At 40.1% G+C, this 26,372-nt stretch overlaps 1 protein-coding gene across 4 annotated transcripts; it reads right to left on the reverse strand.

Moving 5' to 3' along the window:
- Positions 1–1,346: 1,346 nt before the first annotated feature.
- NFE2L2 (nuclear factor, erythroid 2 like 2) lies at positions 1,347–26,350 on the reverse strand. Of its 4 annotated transcripts, none has more exons than XM_014954498.1 (5): positions 26,113–26,350; positions 6,995–7,264; positions 6,735–6,830; positions 5,894–6,073; positions 1,347–3,895 (listed from the first exon to the last, which is right to left on the reverse strand). In XM_014954498.1, exons 2-5 carry the CDS (start codon positions 7,259–7,261, stop codon positions 2,687–2,689), a joined length of 1,752 nt encoding a protein of 583 aa, XP_014809984.1. In that variant the 5' UTR covers positions 7,262–7,264; positions 26,113–26,350; the 3' UTR covers positions 1,347–2,686. The 4 variants fall into 4 exon arrangements, with proteins under 4 accessions (XP_014809984.1, XP_014809987.1, XP_014809986.1 ...); XM_014954501.1 differs by lacking the exon at positions 26,113–26,350 and adding an exon at positions 25,660–25,835; XM_014954500.1 differs by lacking the exon at positions 26,113–26,350 and adding an exon at positions 20,167–20,188.
- Positions 26,351–26,372: the final 22 nt, after the last annotated feature.

Here is a 26,372-nt window from a genome sequence, read left to right on the forward strand (position 1 = left end):
CTGTAAGTCAGAGACATTTGATAGCCGAGATAATGGAGGTGGTGGTGGGGACCCAGGAGCTTTGCCATCAGCCCTACCCGTGTTAGTGCTGCTCTCTGTCTCTGGGGAAACGCTCGCCAGGGCCATGGCTCTGTGTGCCTCCTCCTCAATGCTTATACTCCCAAACTGCCATCCTCAAATATGGATTAGATCCTCCTGTTTCACTGTGTTTTGCCCACGCTTGGTGGCTGGAAGGGGTGTTCCCTGCCCCGGGCAGTGCTGGTGGCAAAGCCCACAGAGGCACATTTGAACAGCAGCAAGAAAAATTTCCTTTGCTGCTGCAATAGCTTAGATTTAATTTAGCTGGTGCTTGCCTGCCCTGCCTGTTTAGAGCAAATAAATCTGCTTTGTCCATCACATCCAGCCTCTAAGGTTTTCAACCACTGGTATTTTTTGGGATTGGTTCCAAGAAGAGGAACGTTCTTGCATTCATAGCCTGTGGAGGGACAGGCCCTTAGCAGGGCAGGAGGTCAGTATAAACAAGGTAAGCAGCCTCAAACTGCAAGTTGGATCACCTGGATTCCTGTTTCCTGCTGTTTTCTGCAAAAATGCAACTGTTACTACTCGATGTAAGGGGCCGGGCATTGCACTGCCCTGGAGCAAAGCCACCTTCCTGGGGAAGCCATCCCTGCTCCCCTCTCCTGAGCCTGCGCTGCAGCAGCAGCAGGAGACAGAGTTTGCATCAGGTCCTAGAGCGGCCTCTGCCACTCAGAATCTGTACAGGAGTTAACAAGAAAAGCAAAACTGGGACTCACCAAAGAGCAGGCTCCAGGGTAGTTCCCGCTGTGCAGGCAAGGGTGTGGAGGCACCGGAGGAGTTGCTGCAGGAGAACAGCAAACAGCACACAACAGCTGAAGGCAGGAACCCTTCCACAGCATCCCAGAACTGAGTAACATCCATCAGCACTATGGCTCCTGTATTAGGCCCCAAACTTTCCTCTTTGTGCCTTTTTTAGGTACCCGGGGCAGGTCCATAGAAAGGGATACGGTTTGGGATTGGGGTGATCTAAAGTTGTTCTGTTGGCTTCCATGGCCAGCCGGGAGCCGAGCTGCTTTCTGCTGGGTAGGCAACTCCAGCGTGGGTCAACAGTTTGAGAAAGAGGAATCTCAGGACTGAACACCAACAACCATATAATTGTATTTAGCATTACTCTAACTTTGGGCTGGTATTCTAATCTGATGTCTTGCTTTAAATTATTTTTCCTACAACATTATTAAACAATCCTTGTGGGGCCCTACTTCTACCCTTTGTCAGCATCTGCAGTTCCTTCTTTTAAAAAATAATTTAAAAACAAAGGTACAATAAGCTCTTGCAAAACAACTTGGTGTTTATTATACTAAATGAAATTATGCATAATGTTGTAATAGACAAAATATTCCTAAAATGATATCGAGCACCAGTGGCATAAAAAACATTTTGAGATTAAACATGCCTTTAGAAGTTTCATAGGAAGATGATGCAGTTTTTATTGTTCAGATCAATGTGTATTTCAAATTAAAAATTATGCATTTTCTGTATTCAAAAACTCCATAATGATCAAGTACAGAGTCCCTTTGAGAAGAGTAAACAAAACATTGCTATTAATTAGCCCAATTTTTATTCTCTTATAAATCATAATTTAAACACCACACGTTCTTCAGATAATCAAGCCCAGGTTCCAAATAGTGCAGCTGCTTGGCAGTACGTGTGTGTCTTTTCCAATTAGCTCCAAAGTAATCACAGCCACAAACGCTGCTTCCTGATCGAAGTCAGAGATACAGTGTGTTTCTAGAACGATTTTTAGTTGGAAAAACACATAATGCCAACAATGTCTGCCTGAACAGATTTTAAAGGCTTTTGGAGGAAAGCTCTCATCATGAATTTAAGTAGTGTTCAAAGAGCAAAACAAAACTTATGTAAACTTAGCAGAGACTTGAAACTTACTTTGTCACACAATCCTTCCAAGGAGCAGTTAACATTATGCTGCAGGAAGCCTGAGCAGCGCTGACAATGCTGGGGATACAGCTCTGGTTATTAAGTGCGTTTGTTACATGAAGACTTAGCCTTGGAAAACTAGTCAGGATTTCCCTTCTATAGGGAAATAAATACATATAGAGTTAAAAAAAAAAACCAACTTTAATGAACTGATAAATCAAAATCAAACATCTTTTATACTAAATTAAAATCATATATTAAATATAAAGCAAGTATAAATGTGTAAGAAAAATGAGAAACAAACATTATTGCATATTTATAAAAAAAGTACCAGAAGCCGTACTGTCTTGCAAGAAATTATATTTAGAAGGCTAAAATCATTTTTTATATATATATCAAATAAATCTATGAATATAACAAGAGATAGGAACAGTATATAAATATGGTATCTTTAAATATTTACATGTATACGGAAACTAGTCAAAGTGGTGCTATAAGAAGAAAGAGTCTGTTATAAAAGTAAGATTACAAATTTTGCATACATCCGTCTGCACTCCACTATTAGTTTTAAACTTGCATCTTCCATAAACTAATTATCAACTTTGAAATTATCATTGCATAGAATTACTTGAAAAAATATTACCTAATTCTGCATTCCACCTCACAGTGAAAACTATCAGGATAATGATACAAAAATACTAACTCGGAGAACAGTAGCCAGCTGTGCTGCCCTTCAGAGTTTAGTCTCTGACTTCCTGCTTTTAGGAACAAGGAAGACGTTGCCATCCCTAGTTTGCTGCAGTGAATATTCACTGGGAGAGTAAGACTTTCCATCTTCGTCACGTAGCATGCTGAAGACCTCCAGGTATAAGGTGGTTAGCTGCTTTTTCATTTGACGAAGGCTTTTGTCGTGCTCTCCTTTTTCCTTCAGCAATTTCTCTTTCTCGTCTTTTAGGTGACTCAAGTCTTGCTCCAGTTCCACTATATTTTCCAGTTTTCTTTTCCGGCAGTTTTGAGCAGCCACTTTGTTCTTGCCTCTCCTGCGTATATCTCGAATCAGTGCGAGCTGGGCTTCATTGAACTGCTCCTTAGACATCATTTCGTTGAAGTCGTCAACGGGGAGATTAATGATTTTTTCGACAGGAAAAGGGATCTGCAGAGCTTTTGCTCTTTGCTCATCTCTCGTGAGATGAGCTTCAAGGCGGCCTGAAGGTTTATCTTTCGTGAACGGAGCTTTGGGGTGGCCTGGACTGGGAGGGGGTTCTTTCTTTGGTGTGTTTATACACTGCAAACTGGGCGTTTGAGTGCTTGGCCCCAGGGAAGAGAACACTCGATCCTGGAATTGCAGTGAGAACATGCTGGCGTTGCTCTGCGGCACGCTGCCAGGGGCACTATCCACGTCCTCCATTTCGGAATCGCTGCAACCAAAAGTCTTATCTCCATAGGCAGACGATTCTACAGAGTGCTCCGGCGACGCCACGCTAGAATTTGCGTTCAGTGAAATACCAGAGTCGGAATCATTACATTCTGGTAGGGTTCCTGAGTGGCTGCCATTAAAAGCTTTACACAGTGAGAAATCAGAAAGATCAATAGGTTCACTTAGAATCTCCGCGAGTGATTGACTGATAGTGTTTGTCGTTGCTGCGTCACCATTCGCCTTCGTATCGATAAATGCGGTGTAGAAATCCTCACAGAAATCAGAGTTTGCAGGGGACGTGTCATTTAAAGAGTTCACACTCAGCTGGCTGGTGTCTTCTGGTGGCAAAATGCTGGAAAAGGGGCCCTCGATACTATCCAGGAAATCTGGACCGCAGTTAACATCTTTTCTCATGATGGGTAATGAGCTGTAGTAATTATAGCCGTTGTGCAGCTCTGCTGGCTTGCTTTCAGGGCTTGTGATTGTGCTTACCTCGGCCAGGTTATCATTTTCAATGTTTAGACACTACATGGGAAATGGAAGAGAGAAGTTGAGCAACACGGCACCAAACTGACGATAAAACCATTTTCTATAACCCACAAACATTAAATATTTTAGCAATTAACATGCACACGAAACAGGTATTGCAACACTGCTGTAATCTAGATGGCTACAACACACTTTTACTACAGAATGCACTCTAGGAAGAAGCAGAGTATGAAGCAACTCGTTCTGGAGAAAGCGATTTTGATTCGGACAGCCCTGAGGCTCAGAGCAGGATGCCCTCCCAGCACACCCCGGTGCCACACGGAGCCCTCCTGCTCCCCTGAGCTGCTCCTGGGGATCCTGGAGCTGCCAGCTCTCAGCTGCCCACAAGCACCACCGCTAGGAAGGGCATGAGTACAGCCAACATGAAATTACTGAATGAGACCTAATGAGCATTACCCGCACACAATTACATTTAGCACTCAATTTCATGTTATGTGGTAGGTTTCCTCAAGAAGCAAGATTCTTTTAGGATTTACTGAAGGAACAAAGCAGCTGTTCGGTGCAGAGCAATGTCATCCTCAGTGAAGTAAAAAGAACACTAACATGAAGCCTTGCAAACATTAACTCACCCCACGTACTTTTAGTTAAGCTGGTGAACATCAGTACGAGCAAAGACTATTACATTGATGGGCTTTCATTGGTTACAAGACCAATGTTCTTTCCAACAGGGTGGCAGTTTCTTAACTGAAGCTGAAATAAGTGTGCCTGCTGTCCCCAAAGAATCAGGCAATTACCAGAATCATTCTGTTTCTTTTAAAGAAGGGATCACGCACCGATTATTTAACCAGAGATCGTTCACGGCTTAAGCTAAGATTTTGAATGAGAGCTTTTTTTTCTTCCTTCAAACATAATTCATAAAAGGCAATGCCCTCAACTTAATTATCTCACTTCTTTCAGAAGATTATTCAGTTACTATTCAGAATTACTGCAATAGATAACTCTGGTTTCTTAATTTGTTTTCAGTGTCACTGCTGCCTCTTCCACAGCCAATTGGTCTTGTTACTTATGTGGAGCCTGCCACAGCACTAAAGATTAGGAAACTAGGAAAATTTTGAAAAATACAAAAAAACAAAGGGGAAAAAGTAGAGTGGGAGGAAAAACATAGTTCCTGCAAACACTTTTTTAAAAAAAGCTGTTTTTTAAAAAAATGATTCAGATTTACAGGCATTCTACTGGGCATTCATCTGTTATGTTAACAGCATAAAGCAGAGCAGCATCATGCTGAAGCATGACGATGTTCTACACTAATACATATGAAAATAGATCCACTCAATTTTATAGTCAAATCTAAATAGAAACATAAGGATAGAAGAAAAAAAAATCCCTAGATGTCCTCTGTAATGCACAGTTTGGTACTATAGCAAAGTTTTGTTCCTTTGAAATATTCAGTTTGTGCACATTACATAATTAGTTCTTACTGAATGTAGACAAACGAGTTATATATACCTGACTCGTCTATGTATCTAAATATGCGTTCTATTACCACCTTTATAAAACCCTTTTCTTTAGATAAAAGTTGAATACAAAATTAATCATAAGTGATTGACACAATCTACTTAGTCACAGCAAAAAAAAAAAGTTTACAATAATGCTGGTGGAATAATTCCTGTTGCAGACCCATAATTCAGAAGCACCCATTTTTAAGCAGCTGAAATTTCAACCATGATCATGCTGTAAGAAGCTGCACAGAGGCAAATAATGATTTGCTAAACATGGGGAAGTTCTGTTTGGGAAGACAGATTGTGTTTTATGAAGGCCTTCTGATAAACAACTGATTTCTTTCCTCCTACATGTTTTTCAATATTATTTTTTAAAAAATAAAGCTCATATTGAGTTACAGACATCCTACAGTCATAATCGCCATCTGTCAAGATGCTCTTGCACTTCATTATCCAAAATAGCATATTCTTCCAAAATACCATGCTATCGTACTAATTGTATACTAATATTGTGCTTATCATACTAAAGCTTTACCTGTAGCTCCGGAAGGGACAATAATTCTTCCCAAACTTGCTCTATGTTCTGCATATTCTCCGCATCAGTAAGTGGAACTAGAAGAGGTGATTCAGGTGGCTGAGTTTGATCAGAGGAAATGAAGACTGGGTTGCTATCAATCTGAGCAGGAACCAGTGACTGAAATGCAGCTGAAGAAGCCTGGAGTGTTTTTAAAAAAATAAATTAGGAAAAAAAAATCAATCAAACCAACAATAACAACAAAAAAAATCCACATAAAAAACTACCACCCAACCCTCCCAATTTTCCAAAGCAAAATTCTGGTTTTTGGTGTTCTACCATTTCTGCAGGACAGACAGATATTTTTTAACAAAAATATTTTTTGTAAATAATGGAATAATACAAAAATATTCCCATTAAAGAAGTTTTCATATTAAGAAAAGAAATAGGAGGAAAAAAAAAAAAGCTAGAAATCTTTACACATGAAATAGTCTGGGTCTGCACATGGAACGAAAGCACCTCAGATGCCCTAGCTGCAGGGAGCTGCACTAAGCTGACTGTAGCAAAGCGAGGAAGGCCACTACCGTTATTTGCAGTAACTGGAGCAGCTGCCATCAGCTGGCATCGTACGCTGAACCCTGGCTGCAGGATTCAGTAAGCAGAAGGAACACAAGAGCACAACTCCAGTCGCTCTGGACACAGCCCTAATACACTGCTTTATTCCAGTTGGAGTCGGCCTGGGGACAAAACTCAAGTCATATCACAAACTATTATATTGGCGAAGACAAATCTTAATAAGAGAAGACACAAGACTGACCCTTTAGAAGACCACCCATGAAACCGCTCTGTTGAGCGTTTTTACCTCATTGTCATCTATAAATGGGAATGCTTCTGCCAAGAGCTGCATGCAGTCATCAAAGGACAAGGCCTCTGCTTCTGGTTTTGAAGTCTGTGTGGTCTAAATAGGAAAGTTATGAAAAAATGTTACTGCATCTTTGAATAACTGAAGAATCTTCCATTACAGCAACGAATGCAAATTCATTTTAGGTAACCACCAACATCATGTCTTCCTGTGAATGGAAAATGGTTTAAACGCGCTCACAAACCCATCTGAGAACTTACCTGTGAAAAATCGATCGGTGGCTCGGTATTTTCTGCCTCAACGCGCTGAGCTGGCTGAACAGGAACAAATTCACCTGTCTCTTCGTCTAACTCCAGCTGAGCCAGCAAGGCTTTCTCCTGCTCTTTTTGGAGCTGCTCTTGTCTTTCCTTTTCAAGTTTCTTCTGTTTCTCGAGTTCATACTCCTTCTGCCGTTGACTAAAATCAAAAACTTCACGCCTTGCCCCAAGGTCTATATCTTGCCTCCAAAGGATGTCAATCAAGTTCATGTCCTGTAACAGAAATGCTTTTTTTAACCAAGCGTCCTCCCCAGCAAAACTGGTTTAGAACAATAGCAAAGCTTTTCAGTTCTGTATTAAACAGGCAGACTCATGTAATTGAAGCTTATTCTCTTAATCCTACAAAACTATCTAAATAAAACATGGCTCCATACGACTTTTCTGAAGCGTGTGAACTGATGGTTTGGTTGCTGTGGCCCACACACAGGCTCATAGAAACCAAGCAATTTGTTACAATCGGTAAGGCAATACATGAACTAGCCAGAGGAAAAATATACTCTTCTTTCCTAAACTAGCTCAAAGAAAACTTGAAGCTATAGAATGAATTATGTCACAGTAAAGTCATTTTTAGAAGAAAATTGAAGAGAAAAAAGAAATTGACAATAAATGGAAAGAAATTGAAAAGTTTACCCATGTAAATTTTTTTTCAGTATAGTCTTATAAAACTGTAAAAGCTGACTAAAAACATGACGGGGCTGACTGAAGTAGCCATAATAGCCATACTGGAAAATGTATTTTAAAATATTTATGTTCCATCCTTCAGAAGAGTGCTTCAGGGTCGGAGGATAACCTGGTTTCAAAATCACCAAGTGACACAACATCGCTGTAACACCAAATACAATTATTAAAAAGTTGTAATTTAAAGCTTAGTCTAAAATGATGTTCTAAGTGTGGTTGGTTTGGGGGCAGCTGAGTATAAACTAGAGGTCAATAGGTGTCAAATTTTGGTAATCAGTTGGCCTCTGGCTCATCAGTCAATCATTATCAGACAGCTAACAATGACCTAAATTTCTTGGAAATAAGATGCCTCTTGCACCTTTGGTGTTTCAGAAGACAAATTAAACTCTGCTATTTAGGGAAAACCACCCAGTTAATATTATTTGATTTGGCTACAATTTCTTTTAATTTATTGCATTGATTTATTAATTATTCTATTAATTTATTGGATTAATTTAATTTATTGAGTTTTTGGGGGGAGGGAGGGACAGGGTAGTGGATTGTTTTGAATTTTTATTGTTCAAATATTCAGTATTTTTAAGGGCTGAAGTTTAAACTATTTTCTTCTGTGAAGAAAACCTAACACTCAAAAATCATTAATTTGGATGTCAGCTAATACAGAATTTTAATACTTGGTAGCCACATTTATCAGATGGGTAAATGCCAACAATTTCTTTCTGGTGCCTGGGAGTTTTGATTTCATTGCATGTCTCATTATTCTTAAAAGTCCCCTTTAGCGGCAGCACACAAAAATGATGTTCAGAGTTGGGCATTCTCATCAGGCTGGCACACTACAAAAAAATATACTGGACACTACATTTCATTTAAACAGAACATTAATTATTCAGTTAGCAGATCTACACCCAACATACTCTTATTTTGCCATCATGTCACATTAAAACATTCCTTTATCTCTAAAGACTGTTTTCAAATAGAGAAGCAAAGTAACCTGAACACCCAGTCATGTTGCCACTCAAACCCATCGCTTCTGTACAACAGTTATGGCAAAAAGCTTGAGGGCAAGCCCACACGAGAACCAGCCAATTCAGTATTCTCATTTCTTCGTTAAAAACACTGTACCATTAACACTCATATTTACACGTTGCATGAATTATTTCTGCCAGTTACTAAAAAAAGCACTTTTCTCTAAAACCAGGCAGTTCCACAAAATATTTATGTGTAAGACAACGCAGGCATTCCCAAATCTAAGACATTTAATATACCTTGCTGGGAGAGACCAAACTCAGCGTTAATGGCCACCAATGAAGAAGCTGAAATAATTATAGTGGCTGCCCAGGACAACGTTTGGTCTCTGCAGATTGGCAGGGTAAAACGAACTAATTAAGTTCTGCAGTAATTGGAGATATTGCAATATGGTATAGCTTCATTAAGGGCCAGTAGTTTACCAGCTGCTCACTGTCTCCTTCTGCAGCAGATTCAAAACTGTTTCCTAGTCTCAGAGCATTTGCAATATGTTCTGGATAAAACTGCAGGATCTGGATTTTAGGGCTCACTTCTGAATTATTCATTTACAAGGCACCATTAAAAATGGGACTCAAAAGATCTTTTTGTGTGTGCGCACGTATATAATTCACAAGACTGTGAATTAATAGAGCTGTTTTCCTCTCCAAGTTGCAACAGACTACAGCACAAAAATAGCAGAACTGCTGCTCAGTTTCAGTTTAAATCACGAAAAACAAAAGCAATCACAAGAGGTAAAGAAAGCATAACATGTTTTCCTTGAGGAAAAACCACGTAGCCCTAGTGCAAAAACTTAACACGCAGCTATTAAAACTTTCACCCATGCTACTGGCTACATTTCTTACCAAAATAAGTAACTTTGGGTGCTGCTTTGTTGGTGGGATGAGAGACCTCCAAAGACACCAGCTGGCCAAAAAAAAAAAAAAAAAAAAGAAATATCTTGCCAACCCCTGTAGCAGTGATTGGGCAACGTTGAGTCTAGAGAGTTTTAAAATTGAGTTGTTGTTTGGTTTTTTGGTTGTTTTTTTTTTCTCTGTTTTAATCCCAAAAAAAAAAAAAAAAATAATCTGTGGCTGTACCTCTCCACCTCTGCAGCAATCAGTTCAGCCAGCAGGATTAATTTTTGAATGAATACGCTTGCACAGTTTTCAGGAATCTGGGCTGCTGTTTGAGAAGTATGACAGCATTGATTGGCTCCTGTCACCATTTTTCAAGGGACCATATTGAGCCCGGCACCTCATATCTGGCAAAGGGCTGAGCTTTGCAAAATGTGGTTGAGCTCTACCCTGGAGGAAGATGCTTGTCAGGAGCACCTTCTTTTATTTTTATTTAGTTGTTGCATTTGTAGCACTAAAAACCACAAGAGTGCATTATTTATTTTTTAAAATTTTTTTTAATTATTACCATATGGTTGGAAATGAGCCCTCCTACTCTAAATTTGAAAAGTTCTATACAACAATATTAGCCTTAACTTCAAATAACATTTCAAGTAATTACTCTTCAAATTAATAGCTTGCATGGGGGAAGTGTTCTGTTCAATATGCTAATATGTAACATCATCAAACAGCACACTGATTTAAATATTAACCTGCCATTTAACACTGACTGAACTGTAATTTCAGTCAATGCTTTTAGCAATATTGCCCTTTTCAAGAAAAAAATAAAATAAAATATATTAATTCTGGGCATTAGCCCAAAGCCTCAAGTCAAAGTTAATGGAGTCAACAGTGACCAGTGATTTAGTAAGGAGTGAATCACAACCCCCAGCACAGGGTGACAGCAAAGAACTAAAAAAAATAAATTTAAAATTGCAGTCTAAAGCAAATATCAAATATTTTGCAATTTTGTTCCTTCAGCCTCCCCACAGCCTTCCTCTTTTTCTCTGCCTTGTTGAACACTATCACACACATACACGGAGGTACACAGAGACACAGGCAGGCATTCTATTTCAGGTTTATTACTGAAGCATCTTTCCCCCTTCCACTGTGAAAGCGTCACCAAAAATAACCATGTATTTGATGCCCGGAGTGTTTAACTAAACTTATTAAAAGGTATTTTACTTCTTGCTTGTGCAACAGCTACCCTCTGATTTTTAGATGCCTTAACGTGATGTGTTGGTCTCAGAAAGGTTTGTGTGGAGGGACGAGGGAGCACAGGTTCATGTTCCGACTGGAGCACGTGCCCCGAGAGTCCTGTGAAAGATCCATCTGACCCCGGGCTCCTCGCCGCCCTCCCGAGCCTCGCTAACCACTTCCCCTCATGTCAGATGGATTTACTGTAAAGGCGCCAGCCGTCCCTCATGTGACGGGCTCCCACAAGCGCCCGTTTGTTCTTTCCTCCCTTGTGCAACTCCTTGAATTGCATCAGAGGAAACGATGGTTTGGGCAGAGCCAAGAGGCGGCGCGGGAAGAGCCAGGCCTGCCCTGCAGGAGGAAGGACCTTGGCCTGGGAGGGACCGCAGTGATGCTTTCCCTGGCTACAGCTCGGCTCCTTCCCCCTCAACACCAACGCCTATTTTAAGAGGAAGTACATCAAGGTATTTAATGTGTACCACCATTGTACTTTCTGGGAACGTAACATGATTTTAATGTTTCTCCCAAGCAGACAAACACTGATTTGATTTTATTTCTAATATTTTCTTCACAATTCTGTAGATAGATATTTTCTTCACTTCTCTCAACGGATAAGGACATGCTTTCCTTTTCCATGAGCCACGTAAGCAGGAGGTGCCTTGTACTTGTTGTTTGATTTTATTTTATTTTTTGTTCATTTAGTGATATGCTCTTCCAACCACATTGATAGCTTAGTTTGGACATATAAAGGCACTTTTAATAAGATAAACATAAATGTTAAACAATTCACATTAAGCCACCATCTGGCCCCCAATGGAAATTTTCATGTTTTAGATTTACATATCAGCATTTGCCATCTGGGCAGAGTCTGTTATACATTTTATGCGAAAATCTCTGACTACATTGTAAAGTTTGACAATTAACTCTTATTGCTCCTAAGCAAACATATTTGCAGTAGGGTAAACAAAGGCAAGAGACCCTGCTTTCATGTTATTTTCGCAGACTGACTTTTGTGCTTTCAACAAAATGCTAATCTCTCTTTTTTCCTTGTTTGGTTTATCTAACTAGTTTGGGTTTTGTTTGGAATACAAGCCACCTACAGGTAGCATTAGTAAAGTGGAAACATCCAGCAGCTCAGGTGTCAGGAGAGAAAAAAATCTGGTATCTCAAACAGCACTTTCAACCCATTATTAGCCTTCCCCTTATTAATACAGAGCATAGCGGGTTTTGCACGTTTACTTCTTACAGTCGTGCCTTTTGCAAAACAAATTGGGATAATACCAGCAGAATCTCTCACTAGACAAGGATTTGTTTTTGTTTCCCAGTATGTGAGAGCACCTAACTCCAAGAAGAGAGAAGATTTCACATGCCAGCATGAGTAAATGAAAGAGCAACAGAATAAACAGATATTGCATCCAGCAGAGAGCTCAGATTGGGACCCCACAAGCAGCAAGAGAACACTCCTACAGCTTACTCACAGAAAGAATTCCTATTTGTTTTCCAGAAAGTGAAAGGAATTAACAAAAATCACCTTAAATTGTTGCTGTATTAAAAAACCAAAAAAGTGTGGGAAGTGAGGATCAAGGACCTGAGATGCTCCAAGGCAAGAATGAAAGGGAGGGGATCAAGTAATAAAGCAAGTGCAAGAGAGGGAGCTGGAAGCATCTCACCACTTCAGAAAGGCGCAGGCAGTGGTAGCAAGAGCTGAACGTCTTCCTGAATGTTTTCTGCTCATTATCCTCAAGAGAAAGTGATTTTGCTCAAGTAGGTTTTAAGAATTATTTAAAAATCATTTGATGTTTTCATATGATCTCTGAAATCACCATGACTAGTGGTTTGTTCTTGAAATCTTTTTCAAGGTAAGCTACTAATTTAATTACAACTCATAATTACAGAAAAAAAATCCTGGACACGCAAGCCTCATGCTTAAGAGAAAGCACAGAGAGCAGACAGAGTTAGCTCAACATCATACCTTTTTAAAAAACAATTGAGTTTTGAAAGCTGACCTGCAATTTTCAATCCCTTACAACTGGAAATTGAAGAAGGTAATTTAAAAATGTGGAAGAGACAGTGAGGACATGAAAAATTTGAATGAGCAATAGGCCTTATGAGAAGAATATGGAAAAGGGAACGACAGAAGCTTATTTATGCTGGAGGGCAGGGGGGTACAATAGCAATTTTAGATGTCTGCATTTAGGATTTGGAAATGTGACAGAACAGACAGCTGTCAAGCAAACCCTTGTGACAGCAACCTGTGACTCCCAAATGCACAAGGTCAAATCCCTGACTGCCCTGAGGAGCTGCCTGTTGTCCCATACTCTTCACCAAGACCTTCCAGGCAATCTAGGGGGAAACAGGGTGCTTGGGTGGATGTGAGGGGGATTTCCTTTTTTTTTTTTTTTTTCCTTTCATACCTGTGCCACTTTCTGCAAATGTGACTGGACTGATGCTGAACCAGCCTGCTTCTGCCTCTTGCTGGCCTGAAACAGTCTTTGGATACCTGCTATCTTGGTCAGCAAACTCTTTGCGAGTCCTGGTGGACTAACTTATCTGGAAAAGGACTCTGAAAGGGTTGGAAAGCCATAGCTTTAAAGAACTGATGTTGCAAGAGAATGTCCACTCTATGTCTATATAAATAAGCCTGTTGAAAAATGCCGACTTTGTGCCTCGATATTTCATTAGCTAGAAGTGATTAGCCTCTGTTTTCTCCTAACATACATCTCATATTTCAGACGTCACCTCCCACTGTATTCCAGCAGGCTCTCATAATAAATGCCAAATTGTCAGGACCTACTCTTATAAATTAGATCATTTGAAAAACTCCTTGGCTGGATGGTTTAGCATTCTTAAGACAGTTTCACTACAAGTCAGGTCTGGGCATTATTCTGACAAAGACAGAAGGAGGCTCAGGCTGGCTGGAAGGACAGTCTTCCCCTATAAGTGCAAGTCTGGACATTAACCACCCACTCCCCCAACCCTCACTCCAGAAATAACTCCTCTGAGAAATGCATGACTGACATATTTCACCTGAAGCATCATCTTCCAGAAATGGTATCAACAAAGGCTATGACTGTAAGATCTGTACAGCTCCCAACATGATGGTTTTCCCATATGATACATCCTATGGCAAGAAAGTTTTTCAAACCGCCAGGCCAGGGAAAACATATACCTCATATATTCTCCGGTAATGGTGAAAAGACAGGAGAAAGAGTGTAACTGTAATAAAGAATAGCTGATGTAGGCTGTTCATGGTCATTAATGTACTAACTTCATTCCAACTCCAAAAGGTGCAAAATATTAATGCTACCAGTACAGCACAACCACAGCAGGTAGAGAAAAAAAACCTCATCAGAAAGGCAGCTAAGAAAGGAAAAGGAAGAACATAAAGAACAGTTTACTTCTTCACTTTGACAAGTTTTCTCTTTCTCTGCAAAATCAATCAATCCCCACCTCCCTGCCCCTCCTTGAAACACTGAACTTGTGTGAGCGCCTCACAGCACTCCCTTCCAGCCTGGGGCACAGCAGCAGGAGCGGCATTCTCCTCTCTGGCTCATTAATCTCTTCTGGAGTCAGAAATACATAAATATATCTCCTTTTCCCACCACATTCAGTCTGCCTTGAGGTCACCATTTCTGGGATAACAGATCATGGCGTTCTTGCTCAGTGCTGCAGATCTTTTCAGATTATTTTTCCGTGCTCCATCTCAGATGCTCCAGAAGTAGCTGTGCTTTTCTAAACCATTTTATCAATACATATTTTATTAAGTAGCTTTAAAATAATAGAGTTTAATATAGCACATGTGGTTTCCAGGGGTTGAATGGTCCCAGGACCAATCCTGTCTCAACATCCTTTAAAAAAAAAAAATCAGGGAAAAAAAAAGCCCATATCCACTGTCTCATTTGCTTAAATCTGACATTGGTGTTTATTTTCTTTGTACAAAACCTGATTTTTCAGAAGTTATTCTCTAATATCAGTGGCCAGGTCTGTTATGCATTGTATATGCTCCAAATTCCCCTATTTCTGCCTTAACCTAAAGGAAAAGACAGAGTGGGGTCTCATGTTGTGAGCTGATGATGACGAACTTTTCTTGAATAAATTTAACTATGCCCATATTTACAAGCACTACCCTGGCTGCTAAGCACAAGCCAAAAATGGTCATGGGTGTCATCCTGCTTCTTCAAATTTAATACTAAATCTCTTGACATCCCAGAGTGCTTCCTGGAACATCAGTATCTAAAGCAATGAATCTTACATCTTTTCAGAGCTTTGCTGTTTCAGTTAGATGGTCTTAATTCGGTCTTAATTCTATTGTGTTTACCTAAAATTCACTTTTCCACAGTATATTTGGCTGGCATGAAAGTGTTGTCCCTTCTACTCAAGTTCTGAATCCCTCTTTCAGCTTAACGTATCTATTTACTTGCTACTTCTTTATCTTGCATGAGCAGCATTACAAAATGACTAAGTCAACGATCACACAAAGTTAATATGTATTCAAGTTACAATCTATTACACAAGTTGCATAATGATATTGGGAGGCTGGCAAAAATACAAGATTGTTTTATAAAAGAGTGGGTTAGGCTATTTGTTTTTACATGTTTGATACATCAACAAAACTCTGCCGTGTTGCACCAGCAAGTACACTGAGTGATTCTCTTGTGGCTGACTTTCTGGCTGTTGTCTCATCATGATGTACTGCACCACCCAACTCCATTTTGAAAGGTATTCAAATAGCAGACATCTCAGAAGTCATCTTCATTTCAGGAAAAGCTAATCCTAATGGCTTTATCTGTGTTTGGGTTTTTTTCTCCCAAGTCAAAATTGCATCATAAAAAGCCCTGGCATTTATACATCATAAAAAAAATAATTCCTTACCCTATGTGTAAACCAATAATATAAAAAATACACAGCATCTGAAAATAATACTGTTCTTTTAACAATAGAAAAACAATTCATTTTATATATTGAACCTACAGTACTTGGAAAACAATCACCTGTTAAATGATAATCTTCAAGCTATCCTACTGTACCCAGCCAGGCATGTACTGCGTGCGGACATCGCCACAGGCTACTCATTAGCTTATCTACAAGAGGATTTGTTTATAATAATGGCTCAGTCATCTGCGAAACATGATCCAGTCAAATTATAGCATGCTCTTATGTCCAATGAAACAAATCAGGAAGTAAGAAGAGATGAGCATAGAAACAGAGAAAAGAAGCCAACAAAACTACAAACAACATACTTATTAGGTTATATTAACCCTGGGTTAAAACCTATAAGCCACTATTTTGACTTCATCAGGATTATACACTTTTTGGAAAAGCTTGTTTCAAACCAAACATGAAAACAGTGTGTTTGCGAGTCAAAATATTCTCGGGGATTATTTAGAATCTTTCTTGTACTACACATTTTCACTGCACTGGGATCTTCCTTGTAAGGCCCCCATTTTTTGCTGTCACTTTGCTGATGGCTGGGCAAGCTATGGGGACAGGCACCAGACAGGTCATTACAGCTGCACTACAGCCTGGCTGTGGAAACAACGTGCTCCAGTATGTCAAGCAGCATGTCTCACCAAGTTTCACTTCACTGATCTCACAAGCAACTTGTTTGTTGTTGTTGTTCGTGGGCCAAGCTACAATTACCAGCAACAGGAATTATCTGTGTGGGTTAGAAAGCCACGAGGTTCACTAACTGTACTGCCAGCACTCATCCATCAGCCCTCCTTCGCTAACGCAGACATCTATTCCATAAGGCCACATCAAGGAAATTCTTCCAATACTTCCAAGCCGAGTTGACAAAGAAAGAGTAAGCCTTCTACCCCAGAGAATGTGCCACAAACACCTCACCAGCCCAGAACTACTATCTTAAGACTAAAATCTTGAGAGTATGGTTACATTGCAGGGAACACAGCTTGCTCCAGAGGTGTCCAGCTGTGACATGTTCTATATACATCAGCCTACATCTGGCAGAGTACCTAGGCAGGTACCCTGGTGGGTAGGTGCCTACCTCCCACCGCAGACTGTGGCGCAGAAGTGTCAAACGCCTTGGTGGACCAGAGCCTTGCAATTAATGTGTACTTTTCACATACGTGATTTCTACAGATAATGCTGGGAATTTAGTGTCAGTGCAGTTTTAAATAAATAAGCAGGGCCTTTTTACTTTTTTTTTTTTTTGAGTGTTCAACTTTAAATACACTTGGAAAGCTTTAGTTTCTACAAGGGAAAAAAAACCCACAGAAATTTACATGAAACATCATAGAAGTCGTTATTTAATTTGCATGAAAGGAGTTTGTATAGCTTTTCCTCTTCCTCCAGCCACACCAACATATATGATAAGAGTTGTTTTTCCATAGAATAAGGCAAGGATAGATTTTACTAGCTTCGTTGAGCATCTGTAATTCCTGTATTTCTGAGCAAAAAGCAATCCTCTACAACCCATCAACCTTCACAAAGGTTTCAGGAAGCTCTTGAAGGTCCTGCAAAGTTAAACGAGTAAATCAGAAAGCTCAAGAAGGGTCATCATGTCAGGCATCCCCAATGCCAATTTACCGGTTTTGTACACAACAGCTTTTGTTTAAAAAAGGTAAATCCACTGAGGAACTGAACAACACTGTGTGCAAAACTAAAGCTTTGTTTCTGTGTGGTGCAATCCAGTCCTCACTTTTTAATGTTCTGCGAAGTACTCAGTTTATAAATTCTGAAAGCAAAAGGAGCTAATTCACCTTCCAAGGCATGAACTAGAATAGATAAATAGTTTTATACCTCTTACCAAATTATATGAAAGCAGAATTCTAGACATCCTCAAAAGAACAAAAAAAAACCCCAGAAGTCAACTATCAGTAATTGTGTCCTTCCATCCAAATCAAGCACCTCCTCTGTCCACCACTTTCCTTGGGGCTTCCCTGTCTGTCCCAGTGGAGCACGCAGGAGGCTCACAGCCTGTACCCCTGGTTATCACAGGGGTGGCTCTTTCAGCCTTCTGATGACATGGCTAGATGTACCTGAGAAATCAAGGTACAGACCAATCCCTGACACGTGTCCCCTCACACACTCTATCAGCACCTGTGATGGCCAAAACAAGACTGTTTGCCACAAATAATAAACATGTCAATGTATTTCTTCCATCCATAAGCAGCAAATATATTCCGGGCATGTTAATATGGTTGACAAGCATTAAATACTGGGGGAGGAGGATATCCAGATTGCAAATACATTACAGTACGCTATATTTAGCAGACTGTTTCTAAAATCAGCATTTGCAACTGATTTTTCTAGTAGAAGACATTACAGATTTGATTGCTTTCCAGATGTAATTAGAATTAATTTGTTGTTGATCACTTGTAAAATAAGAAAATATGGAATACAAAGAAAGTGTCAGGTTTGGATCTTAAACAGTTTTCTACCTTTTATCAAAACACTTCCTTATGCCTCACTTGGTGGGAAAAAACAATCAGATTACAGCAAATCATCAGTAAAAATTGCAAGATTCTAAAACTTCTCTATAGCACATAGTTAATTCAGACAATGAGTGATACAGATCTTGTTAGGGTAAATCACTACTCACGGAGTCAGCTGTGAACTGCTAATTATGTCATTACTGCTTGCATTTTATAAGACCTTGTTCATCATCTCTGCCACATATACACATAATTTATCAAAAACTCTCATGTCAAGCTTCATTTTGAATTTAAAATAATTCTATGGGTCTGACCTTAGTAAGAGATTATTATTTTTTTTTCAGAATAATTTAAAGCACTCTATCAACAGTTTCATTATTTAAGTGGCTTCCATTCTTCATTTTGTCAGCAAAAAGAAACTTCGAGAGATGAGAGATGTCTAGAGATGCTCACACTGGTTCCCAGCTGAGCAGGGATTCCTGACAATGGTAGGTGCAGAATAGATGCCTGTTGTGCCAGATGATAAAGGATCACAAATCAAGCTGGAAAACGTTCCACAGAACTACAACATTCCACTGTCACAACAATTTATACTGGTTGGTTCAAATACTAAAACCAAATTAGAAAGCACAATATCAGAAGGCACTGTGCTGTAATTCTCTCTGTTATAGCGTGCACAGCTGTGAGGCATCTAAACATGATGTGTATTTCCATAGCCCAAGAATTCAATTTAAATCATTTGGAAGACTGGCTGTCAGAAGTTATGACAGTTTCAAATATAAGTTCTGTTTTATCACATTACACTATTTTAATAGTGCCATTTTTGTTACTGAAGTACTTCCATTTTCATCCCTAGGTATCTTAAAACATGCTTGTTTCAAAAGTACACTCAGGTTTGTTTGATTTATTCCACAAATATCAGTGAGACAATCTTCCAGAAATTCCTCAGCTGACACAGATCTGCTCAAGACCAATACACAGCGGGCAAAAAAAAGTGCAAATATAATTCAATGTTATATAACAGAAAATACGTCCACACAGCTTGTGTCAAATAATTCACAAAAGATTGCAACAGGGTCTATAGTACGCTTGTTCCAAGGACACTTAATGAGTATATTACTTGCACCAGTGCAGACATATGAGTCACTACTTCTGTGATACCAGCAAAGCCAAGTGTTAGTGTATCAAGCTGGGGTAGAGTACTCCCATTGACACGTCTCAGGTGACCTCTGTTATTAACGCCTCCATATTCTTCTTCCAGCCACAAACATTCTGAAAAATTGTTACCCATCTGAGTTGAGCTGCACCAACCTTCAGAGCTGCCCACACAGCCGCCCACCCCTGCCACCCTCTTTTGCCCATCACTTTATTACCCAGCCGAGCGCGGAACATGTCATCTGGTCACACGATGGCACGCAATCTAACTGGAAATACCCTGTCTTAAGACAAAATTCAGCTGTCTTACCCAACAGTACATAACTCAAACAAACAGTTCCTGAAGACAGAAAGAAGAAATGACTGAGCTGCCAGGCCCAGGTGGCACAAAACAGAAATGCCAGCTGTGGAGCAGACAGAACTACTGGCCATCTTACGTGGGAGCAGGCAGGACTTGGAGTGGCAGACCTGCATGGACCACGTGCTGCCTGGGAATTCTGAATGGGGATTTTCCAACAGCCCAAGCAGCACAGGAGTCGCTCCACTCTAATTATAGCAATAAGTAGCGAGGTACTAATTTTACCACAAGGGTTCAAACATACAAGCCCCTCCACCCCCCGGATTTTTCTATCATAGCTCTTTATGGCCAAACAGCAGTTATGCCCTTAGCAGGAAGCAAATCAAAGTCACAGCAACTTTTCACATAATTCAGCTGTAGAAAATTCACTGCTTCAACATTTAGTTGGCATTAATTTCAAACACAGCAAATAGGCACACTCTTAATCACAAAACAAACCTCTTCTTAAAGGCAGGCTATCAACCAAGCTCCTTCTGAGTCAATTTCTCAAGTATGCAAACTTTGTTTTGCAAGCAGTCTCCAGGAGTGGGTTTTCTTGTACTTACAAGAGACAGCACGTAAAACCAACACAGCATACAGCAATAAAACTTTGAAACTGCAAGACAGAGGTGGGGGCAAGGAGGGAAAAGTTGATATCTTTATGTTTCATAGTCATACAGAAGATACTTCCTTAAAAGGTTTGAAAGAGATGGTTTCAAACTAGTCTTACATAACTTGTTGCTGCAATATCAAACTTAAAAAAGAGAAGAGAAAGGAAAAGAAAGTTCCTTTAATTGCGTTGGTCATAATAATACTGCAGAAGTTGGACTAAAAGTCTTAAGACCGCAAAACAAGTACAAGTTTGGGTGGTCTCAACTCCCTCAGTACTGCAACAGCAACAAAAGCACACACTTCTTGAAACAGTTTAGTTTAACTGTAAAGACAGGGAATATTAATAGTAATTAACAGCATCTTCAAAGTAACTTAGCTAAAAATAAACACTATTTTATATTCCTTCCTCCCTGTATAAGAACTGTAGCTTATCAGGCCAAAATCAGAAACAAACTGACATAATAAAAAACTTCAAGCAGACCTGTAGTATATACATTGCAACCCATGTAAGTATTACTTTTAAGCTATAGCCATTCTACTACAGTCTTGCCAATTAGTACTTGTGCTCGGGATTAGTAATATACCAGTGAGCAGCAGTTATACTCCGTTGGTAAAACAATGAGTTATTAACACTCTTACTAACTCCTATTGGCTTTCCATCATCACCATGATCAATATATCAAAATACTTGAATTAATTCCCTAAAGTGAACGTTAAAGTAGAAAGTAAGAATCAAACACAAATTCCATGTATGAACATGTAACATCAGAAAAGCAATGTGCCAGTTAAAGAAAACTGAACAAATATTTTACCAAGAATTCAGAACAGCTAATGACAGAAAACAGAAGATGCTTCATAAGATGAAGACAAATCCTCTTCTCCAAAGGAGTCAGATAATTAAACATTTTTATCTTTATTTGATGTTGTTACAGACTGCTTGGTTATGCAAATTAATATTTAATTTAAGTGCATGCTTCTGAGATACTTTGCTTTTATTTGAAACAGGCACTGTTGGGCTATGCACGTCAAGGTAGAACATGGTAAAACTAATATTAAAATGATACTCTGCTGGGGAATGTATTTTTTCATTTCCTTATTTTAAAAAGGTGGTAAAGAAATATTAAGAAATACGTATCTAAAAATCACCGAAACAAAGAAGTCCTGAGACAGAGCTGTCCCTGTGCTTGCTTCAGTGCTGTGCTGCACAAAGGAGTAATACTGTTCTTATACTTTAGAAAAACTTAAGTGCTATAAGATCAATTAACCTCTTGTTACTGCCAATTAATACGTGACTGTCGCTAGCTTTGCTTTTCCTGTATAGAAAGCCGTTACTGGGTAGGAAAGATAAAAGTACACAATACCTATCTTTACTTGAAATGTATTTGCCGGTATCTGTTTCAGATAAGCCTTCCCTGGTTTACAGTAGTTTTATACACCACAGATAGCACTGCTGCCTTTCATTGCTTACTGGCTGGTTGAATTGTTCACCTTAATAAAACAAATATGCCATAAAAGTATTAGCATTGAGCAATCCTGAGCAGGAGTTCAGTTCCCTGTGTATCAGTCATCTTTGGATAACATGAATTCAAAGCCATGACTTCCAACCCCTCCTACCTGACTTCTCATTGGTTTATGCAGAAGGACTTGCACAGGTAGCAGATTAAGTGTTTCCAAAACCAGTTAAACTAGATTATTACTGAAAAAAAAGCCCTAATCTAGCCAACGCATTGTATTCTTTTCCCTTCACCTAAAGCTGCACTCAGTGGCACAAAGTCCAACCTCAGTATAATACGTTGTATCAGAAAACCGAACAGACTTCAAACCCTTTCAAGTTCTCTAGGAATGTGCTCTATTAAAATAATAGGTTACTAAGGGTTGGAATGAGATGGAGGCCAAAACAAACTTTAACTAGGTGATTAACCTGGAGACTTTGGAGGACTTTTTGCTGGCTGCAGTTCAAGCACGGCAGCAGGGGATTAATATTTAATTCATGCCGACAGGTTACTGCCCGGACTTGTACTGCACTAGCCTCAGCCAACACCATCACTGCAAATACATCACACTTTCACAAATTGGCTGAACTTTAGTGAATGGTTTAGTCATTTTAAAGCTTATCTTTATAATTTCAAAGGGGCAAAAAAGGAAAGAAGCAATATTCTAGATACAAAAAAAAAAAATCAAACAGATTCCTTCTTTCCAGTGAAGCACGCATCCAGTGTTGCAGGCATGGGCACAATTGGTGTCATTTGTTCTCATCATTTGAACTTTCTATATTCTCTCCATAAGCTTCCAAAGATTATACAGCAATATAGGAAAAATTACATTAAAAAATAGTATGAATTGATTTTACTGAGAAAGTAAATGAATGAATATTTCACTTGGCTCCTTCCATTTCTAGCGTTCCTCATTATCTCTCAAAGCCCAGCATATTCCACAAAGGTACCTGAGATTTCTCTAATGGAATAAATATATTCAACATACTATTGTTACATTCATTTCAGTCAGGATCATAAAGGTAGCAACACATATGAAACAGATATTTTTCTGCTTTGCCAATTTAATATATATAACTTGAGGAAAAGAAACCAAATCAAAAGGGTATTAGGTGCAACACTAGATATAATAACCTGACACATTTTTAACAATATCCTTGTCTTTCAGGATTATACATTAACTGCTCATTTCTTATTCAGGGTAAGTATTATACCACCCATATTTTTCAATAAAAAAAAAGAAAAAGAAAAAAAAGGAATAGAGTGCCAAAATTTATTCTCGCCCATGAGCATTAGTGGGAAGTGTACACAAACCTTCCTAACCACCCACACAGTGCTGTAAAAACGTCTCAAGTTCTTTAAAGCACACAAGATCATCCAGCTGCCCTCTGCTTACACTGAATGTTCTTTTTTGTTCCAGCTTGGTCTCTTTCAAATATTTCCCAACACACTTTCAAAGCCACACTCTTCTCCAACTTTGAGTCCTAACCACAAACTTCTTCAAGTCAGATTTTCAGAGGCAATTAGCTTTTTGCACTGCCATCAATTTCCAATATAACTGTAAATTCTTAGCACATTTTAAAGACAAACTACAGAATAGCGTTCATATGATGGATATTTACAACAATAACAATAATATCCAATTAGCTGTTCTCCTGAAGGGATTGACAGGGTCAGTTCCTATCAATCTACACCCATTTCAGGTAAACGTACTACTTTGCGTTACATCTACCAGTAGCTTAACTGAAAGATATTCTTTTGTGAGTTCTGAAGGAAAGAAAGCTCTGTCAGTCAAGTCTGATACCAAGGTGAGCACAGAAGAACCAAGAGGGTCAAAAGAAATACATTTTTACTTAAGACAGAGCCTGTGACAATCTCCCATCTACTTCCTCCAAACTTGTCCAAAATTTTAGTAAATAACATTTCAGAAATGTGGATGTTTTCTTATATTGAAATTTATCTGCATACATAGATATTTCTACAGGTATCTTGCTCAGATATTCCTATTCAACAGGGTTATTAAACTGCATTATCAAGAAACGAAAAAACCCAAAACAAAAAACCCAACCAACTCTAAAAACAAAGACTTGTTGCCAGGCCTGAGTGATGCACTTGTTTGTCTTTGCCTGCAGAATCTACCTCATGTGGAAATGATAGGCCATTAGGGAATAAAAAATAAACCCATTCACTTGACAATTTAATGCAGCATGTCATAAAAAAGTACACGTAATTCCTCGTTAAAGCCCTTTAGATTGAAGAGATCACACTAATCGAGCTGGAGACTCTTAAGGGCAGTTCTCTAGGTAGAAAAATCCTAACAGATACACTTACTCAGGCACTCAATTATTTGCTTACATGGCTTTGCCAATTGTTACAGTTGGTCTTACTTCACTCTGAGTGAAAACTCACAGCTTTATTCTTTGTGTTGGAAAGTGAATTCTTTTTGCTCTCTTCTTTTTGCGAGGCTTAAAATTTAATAACTGATGAGCCCGTTGTGCTGTTTTACAAGGTTACAAGCAACCATTTCAATAACTTCAAATTTACTGAAGGAGAAAACAGCTACTATGAGAGTATCATGCTTTCACAAGTGTGATTTGAAACATCCTGACACTTGTTCCATTGCATTTTTTTTCTCTTAGGTCTTTTGATGTCTGTGTTATTAGTGTGTAAAAGGCAACATCACATTTCAACTCTGCATATAGAGGTGCATCCTATTTCCAGGCAGAGAAGTACAACAAAGGAATACTTTTTTCAAGAATAATGCAGGCAATGGCACTTCCAACTCCCACCGAAGTATGTAGCAGAAAGTGTCAATTTTACCAGTTAAGGAGCCAGGTGAATGCCACTCCTTCACATTCACCTTTGCTGCCCTGACAATTGCTACCAGGCACATGAAAGACTAAGAACTAGTACTGTATTTGCACAACTGCATACCCTTCCTATCCACTGGCTTGCAAATTCCAAGGGGCTAAATGAAGACAGTGTTCCCTGTCTCTCATTTTGAGGGAACACTTCATGGGAAAGGCTATTTGAATTCTCCATTTAATAAATACATTTAAAACTATATATCAAAGATGGTCATCATCTACTATCTGAAGAACGTAGTGTCTTTTCAGGCTAGCTCTGTAAGAGGGGAAACCAGTAGCTGTTGAGCTCAGACAGGAAAATTACAACAGGTGGCTTGGTAAAGTGGGTTTGACAAAGTAGGGAAACAGTAGGTTTACTGGCTGAGAAGTCACAGCGGACTGGACAAAAAGGTACACAAGCAGGTACACAGGAATTACTCTGTCCAGGTTCTCTCAGAAATGAGAGCAAAAGTGCCACAGCTGGATACTACAGGCAAGAAGAAATCCACAGGGTGCTTATGTAGCATGGGGCCAAGAGCCTGATTTTTGTTGGAGTATATTCCAAGAAACTGAATAGACAAGGTGGAGGTCACAGACACATTACCCAGGGCTAGAAAAACAGACAGGCCAGGCAAAGCCATAAGTAGCCTAAGATAGAGAAGCAACAACATTCAATAAACAGATAAAGGTATAACCAACACTGTTAAAGAGATGTTACCCGTCGGAAGTACCCACTTAAATATCCTAAAGGATGGATAAACATTGTTAAAAATAAACTGTCGCATAGCATATATTGCACTGACATACACTGAAAGAGCCTCAAAACTCTTGAGTCATAGATTTGTAGTATTAAAAGACTTAAAACAGCTCCAGATGAAGTTTCAAGCACCTAGTACTTGTTGATAAGGGTATGTTTTCCATTTAAAAGCCCGAGATAAACACGTAGCGATTATATAAATTTAAAATGGAGCTCGGTTATGTGTTCAGTTATTCACCCCCACCTTTGTGCAACCAGTCTGCAATCCAAAAGCACTCAACTTGCCCAGGCTCTTGGGGAAGAGCTTCCACAGCACGAGAGCACGAAACACAAACGCATCCCGACGCCCCTCAGCTTCCAACAGACTGGTCTCAGAGGAGACCACCGAGGCCTTATCTCCACCGGGGTCAACATCCCGGAGAGGGGCCTGGCTCAGACCCCTCCAGAGGCCCTTCCAGCCGGCGGAGGAGCGGGGGGAGCATCCCGGCCACAGCCCTCCAGGCCCAGGCCGGGCTCACCCCGGCTCAGGCTCCTCGGGCTTCGTGCGAGAGGCTGCGCCAGACCCAAAGCCGCCTCAGGGAAGTGCATGATTGTGCAACAGCTCCAGCTTGGCCCGGCCCGCCTGGGGACAGGGCCCCGGCGGGACAGCTGCGACGGGCAGCCCTGCTACGACCGAAGGAAACCTGCGGTAACTCACCCGAGCAAGGAGCGAGAGGCCCACGGGCACGCCGGGGGCAACGACGCGAGGCTGCGCCCGGCGCGGGCAGCCCCTCCGGCGGCGGCGGGCACCTCTCCAGCCACTCCCTCAGGGGCCGGCTTCGGCCCTCTCACCCTCCCCGGCTCCTCCGACCTCCTGCCCCCAGCGCGGGCAGCTGCCGCCAAGGCGGCTCCTGGAGGCCCCGACTGACCTCTCCGCCACCGGCCCGGCCTCCCCCCCCCCTCCCCCGCCGCCCGCGG

The sequence above is a fragment of the Calidris pugnax genome, unplaced genomic scaffold (assembly GCF_001431845.1).
Source record: "Calidris pugnax isolate Ruff unplaced genomic scaffold, ASM143184v1 scaffold103, whole genome shotgun sequence".
NCBI lineage: Eukaryota > Metazoa > Chordata > Aves > Charadriiformes > Scolopacidae > Calidris > Calidris pugnax.